This window comes from Nannochloropsis gaditana (assembly GCF_000240725.1).
Source record: "Nannochloropsis gaditana CCMP526 unplaced genomic scaffold scaffold768, whole genome shotgun sequence".
Classification (NCBI taxonomy): domain Eukaryota; class Eustigmatophyceae; order Eustigmatales; family Monodopsidaceae; genus Microchloropsis; species Microchloropsis gaditana.
In genome coordinates, this window is record NW_005803185.1 from 4721 (window position 1) to 13539 (window position 8819).

The window sequence follows — 8819 nt, forward strand, 5'->3', positions numbered from 1 at the left end:
CGCTTCGTCGAATGCGTATTTCGGGGCGTTCATTTGGCTTCAACCCTTTCGGCAATTCGGAGGCCACTTCCCGAACCCCTCCATGCATTACGAAAAGTTCTGAGGGAGCGGGCGGGCGATTACGTCTTGGAACTGATCACCAGATACAACAAGAACCTTGATTTGTAACAGTTGGGACAAACGAATTCTGGACCCTTCGAGAAACTTTGAGCGTCAGGCATTTCCAATGTCCACCTTCGATCACGGTATCTCCAACCCCAACAAAATCATGGGGCAGGAGCATCCGGCCTTGATATTGCAGCTAACGGCTACCCTCGCTCAAGATGAACACGAGCAACTCTTACCCAGGAGGAGAAAGCTGAAAGGTTGACCGCCTTAACGGTGTGGACCTGTGGATTGGTTAGAAATCCTTGCCCGCAGCAGACGTGGCCATTGGGGGCCCCATGGAAAAAGACCGCCGCGAGTGTCAGGAGCTCTTTAGGAAGGCGTTCGCGGACGCGAAGGAGATAAGTTGTTAGGTTTAGCATTTTCATCTCCCTCTCCACTACCCTGAATTTATTCGGCGGTTTGGGAGCACGAATATCAGGGGCAGGCTACGCCAGAGGCCGCATCCGCTTTCAGATCCGGGAACCCTATCGCCGGACCAACAAACAGAAGGCGGACATGGCATCAGAGCTGATGGAACAATCTCTCCTCGCCTCGCCTCCGAAATAGGCTTAGTCTTGCGTGTTCACGGCGGTCCAGAAATTACAAAAGGCCTCCTATTCGACGAAGAGCGCGTGCAAGGTCGTCCTGCCTAGGCTTCGCTGATAAGGACTACAGGCACTGGCCTCCTCTACTCCTGCGGAGCAGCAACCAGGGTGGAAACCCTTTCGATGCGAATCGTCGGCGTACTGAGTTCGTATCCAGAGATACCGGGAAAGGTTTTTATCGCGAGTTCGCCGAGGCCGCTTCCCTGGTCGGCACCTTCCCGCCAGAGGGAGTGCCATGACTCACCTGTGTTTTACCGGGGGGGGCTTGGTCCTACAACATTCGTGCTACGCTGAGCTCAAATGGCAGGGAATTTTGGGAACAGAAAGCACTTTGCGTTGTACGGCACTTAACGTTAAAAAAGAAGCAAGCTTGATGGGGTTTCATCGCTTAAGACATACCGCCACAGAAGGCGCGCGATGGTCGTGAGGAGGCAATCCGTCCCACTCATTAAGATCACATTGATCGCATAAATCACGAACGTCGAGGAAAGTATCTCCTTTATCCTTGAAACATAAAATGGATATATGCACCATCACTCAAAGGTATTCAGTAAGTAAAAAGTCGCGTCTGTTACATGTGGAAAGCTCTCGTACCCCTGCTTTCGTTGTTTCGCAGAATTCCTGTGCTTGACCTTTCGTTTGCTTCTCTTTAATTTCTACTTATGACAATGGTGACATAATTCTTATGACGAGGATCGAAAAGTTGGTTGGCAGGAGAAACTCCAATTTGTTTGAATGGATCGAAGCCTCTACTCGGAAGATGAGTCATGCAAGATCACAACGCATAATCGGATAAACTATACAACTGAATATGTGTGTGCGCATACATAGAATCTTGGCTGAAATTGTCCGTCACTAGTCCGAAAATTGGCCTAGTAAATACCCCCCCGTTGGCCAGGCTCAAGGAGGAAGCGTCGTCTTGATGGAAGCTCCCGTCACCGGTGCTGTGCTTTTTACCTGAGACTACGACGATCTGTCCCTCGTGTTTTGGCTGGATGATTCAATAGCTTTCACGATAGTGGAAAAGTTTTTTGAAGGAGCTTTCCAAATCGGGGATGGAACATTGTTGCAAAGATGGTATGCTAAATATGCCGCCTTGTCAGTACAGTCACAGTCCTTACCCCCCCACATACTGACCCCCACAACTCAAAAGAACGCCATCAGCAACCTACCGATCGCGATGTCCTCCGGCGCACAGGTTTATAATCAGATTCCTACGCTAACCAAGGATGCGGTCGACGTCTTCGATGTGGTGGATGATGAATACGTGACGTTCCGTCCGAGCCGGAAGCAACCGAGGAAGGAGGTAAGACGCATATTCCGTGCCTGCCTCGATACTGCCAGTACACTTCACTTTGCTCTCTCGTCCACTTTTAGCAATTAATTGAAAAACTAAGATAGGTCTTTGCTTTGCAATTTGCTCCGCATTTTTATAGATTTTGGGACACAGGAAAAGTCAATTGCTCAGGGATCGTAGAATACCGCTCCGCACTTTTTCTCAAAATGAGCAAAATCTTTTAAGATATAGAAAGGGGAAAGAAACACCGATAGACCGATCGTTGAAAGACAAAGCAACAATGGATGGAAAGAAAGGGGGCGTGGTGTCAACGATTTCACGTCCGTATACATTGCGAAAACTGCGGACGCCACAGGTGGGGAGAATGAATGGTAGACTGTCAAAGCCTGCATTTCCTCCTCAGCAACCCAAATTATACCGGGAAAGATGTCAAGATGCACTCCTGAATATCAGGATCCGGGCGAGCAAGAAGGACCAGCAATGGCTGCGGCAGGAAGCAGCAGGCAACGAGGGTAGTGAAGGCATAAGGAAGCAACATCAAATGAGCCAGCACGGGCCCACATCCGAAAGCCCTCTCTCTTCCCTGTCTTATGCCTCCTCGGAATTTATGCCTACCTCCATCAAATCAACAGCAGATCCAAAATTGCCTGCGTCCCCTTTGGGCCTGGACAGTGGAAGCCAAATGTCACGGGACTCTGTGCATGCAACGAGCCCCTCTGCGGGTGTTCCAAGCCCCCTACCCCCTCCGATATGTTCCCCGATTACATCGAAGCACCCATTGCGCGAGTCTCCCACCCATTTTTTACCTCTCACTTTTCGAGGATGGGCTGCTCCAGCGTTTGACCGCGAGCTGGTGCGGTTGTCAGGATGGGTGGGAGGGGAGGTTGGAGGCAGGAAGGGAAGACGGGCTGGAAAGAGAAACTTGGGACTCGAAACGCCTCGGACGGTATGGGGATGGCTTAAGCTTTTACAGCAGGCACGACAGAGGGAGGGTGATGAGCGAGCAGGGAAAGGTATGAATAAAGTACCAAGGTCGGGCGAGAGAGAGGAGCAGGGAAGGGGGGAAGGTAGGGACAAACGGGCGAGGGAGAGAAAGATTCAGGAGGCTGGTAGTGGGGAGGAAGGTAAAGGGAGAGAGAAGGGATGGAATGGAGGATTAAATAGTAGTATTGCTTTGCAAAATCAGGATGGTATCGTGGGAAAGTTGAAAAAAAAGATGCCGGAGGAGGAAAAGGAAGAGGAAGGAGGAGGGGAGAGAGAAGGTAGAGGAGGAAGCCATACGGGTGGACGAGCATGGAAGAGAAGGTTACTCGACAGGCTCCGCAAAAAGAAAGGAGTCCGTCGGTGCGAGAACTTGCAAGGTGAAAAGGCAAGCACGCGATGGGGGGAGGAAGCGGGGGAACACCATGGAAAGGAAAACGACATGGGGGATGACTTGTTTTGTCTGTTGCCCTGCGAGACATTCTGGGCAAGCACAACGAGGGACCGCATCGAAGCCAGAGAAAAAGGGAGGAGAGGTGAAGGAGAAAGCAAGGAAAATTCAGAGGACAGGGAGGATGGAATACAGAAACGGGGGGGGATAGAGGGAGATCTCCTTACCACGTTTCCTCCGATCGCTTCCCATGCGGTCCACGATGTTGCTCTTGTTTCCCACGGTTCGGCCAGGGTGGGCATTGGTACGCCTTGTCCAACCCCCCCCTCTGAATCTCCTCCTCTTCCTGCCACGACCACCGGAAAAAGAGGGAGAATTGAGAGCCTGAACATGCTGGAGGGATCTGAAAGAGAACCCAGGCTCACAGGCGAGAAATGCGCAGCGGTGGGGAAGGAAGGGGGGAAAAGTACGGGAGAGGAAGAGGACGAGGACAGGGAGGGAGGGAAGGAGGAGGAAGGAGGGGAAACAGAGACGAAGGTGATGCCCCTGCCGCCCTTGGTGATCATGGATGTGCTTCAGATCTTCCCCCGGCAAAGTCCCAGGGAGGAGCCCACGGTGGCTGTGGATTGGTAAGTGGAGGAGAAAAGCAAAGAGAGGGGAAGGACTTCAGAGAGAGACGCAAATGGGAAAAAAGAGGGAGAGCCAGTTATGATGCCCGAGGGAAATTTGATATTATACACCATCTACCAACCCCCATGCAATTCTCTGCCCTGCCTTTTCCTCCTTCCCATCCCCGTTGCCGTAGCGAAGGTGATTTGATCCAGATCTTTCCTCTGTCTTACGTGCGAAAATCTGCCCCTTCTTTGCTGCTCGCGTTCTTGTTACAAGATTTCTTGGGGATGCGAGGCGGCCTGTGGAGCAGTGAATGGGGGGAGGACGGGAACCAGGACTCGGAGGAAGGAGACGATGCGACGAGAGAGGAAGCAGACAGACAAGACTGACATGAGGAGGGAAGTGACGCACGAAAAAAAAGAGGGGAGGGGAAGAAGGGATGGGAGGACCAGATTAAAAAAGAAAAAATCGTGGGACGGAGCGGTGCGGGCACGTGGCTGGGAAGGCGGGGAATGCACGACTTCGACGACGACGGCATGTGGTTGGAATGAGCAAGGCAGCTGACTGTGGCACTACATCGACCAAATCAAACATGCAATCGCGTATAGAGAGCGGGGACACCAAAGGAAATAGAGAGAAGGGGAGAGTGAGCGAGGAAAAAACGAACTGTTCTTGATGGAGTAAAAGCAAAATAGCGGAAAAATGAAAGCGAGAAACAAAGAAGGGGCCACGCACGCCACAAATGAATCATGATGAGACCATTACGACGCACAGGAGAAGGTATAAAACGTCTTTCATTCATTTCCCAAGCACTCTTCTGCACGTCCACTGCAGAGATACAAGAGATGAAAGCATCATCAGAGCAAAGGAGACAAGTGTTAAAGAAGTAATCCACAGCTGGAAAATTACGACAAAAGTTCTCTCTGAAATTCAAGCCATCTTGCTTGGGCAGCCCTCGTAGCGTCTTGGTAGAAGAAAGGCTGTGAGCACAATGATCGCTGTTGAAAGGGGCCACGGTCTCGTAACTATATCACTTTCAAGTGACGAGGTGTGTAAGGTCCAAAAGACAGCCGCACATTTCTTGGGCGGCACATTTCTAAGGCGGGTGTGAGGTTGTTGTGTTCATCTTGAAGGATACAGAGCGAAGTAGGCACTATTGCTTGAGAGATAAAACCAATAAAACCACGAGGAAAGGCTGGAATGAGATCTGCGGCTGTAAAAGCGCTACGCACGTTACTTTCGAGAAAATCAATCCTGATTGTCAGCAATGAAGTATGACGGACGACTCTCGTCTCCGTCTTCAGGCTACTTACATCCCAAGTGTTTTGTCCCAAAAGTCCATGCTCATGGTTCCTTCCAAACATTGTAGCTCCCCTCCCTTCCTTTTTGTCCGCACACATCTACATATTCATCCCTACGTCTCCCGCTCCTTTCTTTAGTTTTCTCAACGTCTCCACGAGCGCCTGCATGGCAGGATTCTGCTTGACTGCCTGCACGTGATCGTCATGGGCTGCCAGCATCTCTTTGGCACCTGGTTAGAAAGATTGGAGAAGACTCGCGTTAATCTTATCCGACCCGAAATAAACTAAAGGATATGGCGAGAATAGTTCGACAAATCAAGCTTCTCTCTTTCCCTCTCTCCCTTCCTAAGACTGTTTTGCTTCCCAACGAGGGGATAGAGCTGATAAGTCCAAACAAGAAAACGTAACAGTCAAGGCCTATCACCTCTGAAAGCATGTGGTGGAGGATGGATCTCCTAGCATACGTAGCAAAGAAACCAAATAAAATCATGGCCTTCATTCTCTTCCTACTAATATTGTTGCCCTGCCCTCTTCACCTCACCTGGTGTGTCTCCCGCCATACACTCTCGCAAACTTTTTTGGTATTCCTCTGCATAGACAGCACGCGACACCAAGCGCTGAGAAGGAGAAAATCGGAGCTTTCGTGCCAGAACTTCAGGGTCGGCAGCTTCGGCGGAAGAGAAACGGAGCTGCCGTGTGAAGCGGAGAAGAGAACGGTGTGAGAATAGACTTAAGTATCTGACCAGAGTCTGTTTTTTTTTAAATAAAAACTTGCCCTCTTTTTTGTTCTGACTGACACGAGGAATAAGATTCACAATGGAGCTGAAGTTAGGAAAATGTGAGAAAGAAGAAAGCGGGAAATGAGAGACGACCTAGGATCATACCGAATGGAAACGAAGGGAAAGAGACAGGGCGAAAAGTCACGACAGAGGAAACTGGTTTTACCTGCAGATCTCGTTCAGAATTAACGTTATGATCCCCGTCGAGCCAAACAGTTAGACAGTAACGCTCATGGTAGGCAGGCATTACGCGGTGAAGCATGGCATCGCTCCTAGACAGGGATTGGAAAATTGAGAGGGGCGGGTCTCATTATAAAAAGAAAAAAAGTGATAGTGCACGGGATGGGGGAAAGGCTACAGGGGCAAAAGAGACGATTCTGAGGAAAAAGATAATAAAAATGGTATCGTGGAGAGAAAGAGGGGCAAGACAGACGATTGGAAGAGGAAAGGAGAGTATGACAGACCGAAAAATGACCATCCTGTCCATCAAGGGCGCTATCACGGTGGGAGATCCCTCCAAAAAGGGCTGCAAGACCAGTTCTCCTCCATGCTCCTGACACCTAGGGGATGATGCGGTGCATAGAATTTATAAAGGTGTCGATTGTGCGATCCAGACATGTTGTCAGGCGTTATACGGGTATGGGACAAAGAATCTCGAAACAACGAACGTCGAGGTCGCTTGGATATAGCGATGTGTCAGAGTGTATACTTGAGCACTGAGCTCTTCATCGTCACTCCTTGTTACCCATCCTCTTCCTTTCCTCCCCCCTCTCACACATTACCATCCCGGGTTTAAATACAGCAAGCAAGTAAGTCTTCTTTGACTGCCTTTGCCTGGATTATCGTAGTGCCACGCAAAACTGCCCCCTCCTCCTCCATTTCGCTGGACCTTGAGCGCCCGCCCTTTCATCCCTCTTCGCAGGCCTCCAAGGCCAGGGGGAAGGGCAGGCGTCAGGCCTTCCGTCAAAGCCTCCCGCTCCAGGAGGGAGCCTGATGAAGAGGGAGAAGGACCGAGAAGGCGGGGATGGGAAAGGAGAGAAAGGCGGAAAAAAAGGAAGGGTCAAAGCTAAATTTGCCAAATTACTGACCGCATAGGAAGGTACAGGCTGTGAGGAAACAAAAGGACTGGAAAATAAATGGAAGCGGACATGTTTACACTTGTCTTCCAGGCTTAGTAGGAAATTTTGCATGGAATGCCAGCCTATCTCCACTCTTTAACACTTTCCTTCTCACCTAAGATGGGGACTCTTGCGCGTAGAAATTGGTCGTGCATGTCCGCCTCCCATATGAACGGCTTTCTAAACACCTGATGGAAATACGCAGAGTAAGAGATGATATACATACAAGCGGAGAGTTGTGCAGCTTGAAAATGGAAGGCTTGTGCACATCAATAAACGGCATATCCATGCAAAGTCATTGAATATATACGGACATGCACACATGTATATATATATACATCCCTTCCATCTTCTTCCTCTCTCTTCCTCGTACCGTACCTCATGCGGGCCAAAGCGTGTTTGATTTGGAGTCATCAAGCCTCTTTCAGCCAAAAAGACGATCTCTTCTCGCATGGCTTTCGCGCCTGTCTCTCCAAATGCATTGTCAAGGATGACCATCCCCTACGAGCAAAAGGCAGGTAGGGTGATGGGGAAGGGGAGAAAGTAGAAAGGAGGAAGAGACAGGGAGGTCAATTTGAAAGCTCATCTTTATTTGGCCATTGCGCCCCGAACAAGGATGAGATGATGATCAGCTTTGCATATTCCTTTCAATCTACCCCGCATTCCCCACCCCTGTATCCACCCCCTACCCTCACCTGCGTCTCGAGCGCTCCCCGGGTGTTCTCGCTCCCAAGCCGCACCTTCAATGCCTCCCAATCTAGTTCAATACTATGTTTGCCCACCATCTGGTTGGACGATAGACAGGTGAGTATGTATGCAATGACCCGTCGGTCGACTGAGCTTGTGACGGGAGGCCGTGTAAGCCTTGGCAACATCCACCGTTGGAGCACTCCTGACTTTTCCCGAGCCTTCTATTTCTAGAGCCCAATGCGGCATTTTTCCTGTCAAAGAAAGCGTTGATCCTACACTTTCCTCTTTTCCTCCCTCCTCCCCTCTCTTTTTCTCTTTCCACGTTACCTTTTCCTCCTTCATGTCGTCAGAAATCTGGTTCAGGATGTTCTCTCTCTCCTTATAGTAAGAGAGAACTTCCTCTCTCGTCGAAGGTGGGTCTTCCGCGAGGCTGGAGGGGAGGAAAGGGAAATGACAGGGGAAAGGAGGGAACGAGAAAGGGAGTGACGAAGGGTGGGGGGGAGGAATAGAGAAGACATAGATGTATCCAGGGAGGTATGTGCGCGATACATGCAGTGACACGGATCCATTCGTGGAACATGAAGCAGGCAGAAAAAAGGAAGCGGAGGAAGTCTTTCCCACCCATGAACAAGCAGAGAAAACATGGCGCTGAACGGACGAAGATCAATGCGGGTGCCCGTCTGCCAACAATGAGGTTAAGAATACGAGGTTCTTCAACAATTCATGCCAAAGGAAAACGGAGGGAAACGTACCGGCGTAAGTCAATGGTGGGGACCCAGTCCGGGCCTGTCAACAGAGAGGCGCACTGATAGGCTGCGGCCCAGCATTGCCGGGCTCCCTCTGTATCCCCTACCGAGGCCTTCACCTATATAGAAAGGGCGGATGGGGGACAAGAGGG

General features: G+C 50.4%; 1 protein-coding gene across 1 annotated transcript; it reads right to left on the reverse strand.

Annotated features, from left to right (window-relative positions):
• Positions 1-5335: 5335 nt before the first annotated feature.
• On the reverse strand, positions 5336-8748 carry NGA_0443900 (uncharacterized protein; the record flags this gene model as incomplete). The annotated part of the gene is made up of 8 exons (XM_005853722.1): positions 5336-5564; positions 5876-6023; positions 6589-6673; positions 6896-7103; positions 7347-7419; positions 7610-7732; positions 7927-8066; positions 8697-8748. 8 exons carry the CDS (start codon positions 8746-8748, stop codon positions 5434-5436), a joined length of 960 nt encoding a protein of 319 aa, XP_005853784.1. The 3' UTR covers positions 5336-5433.
• Between the last annotated feature and the right edge of the window lie 71 nt (positions 8749-8819).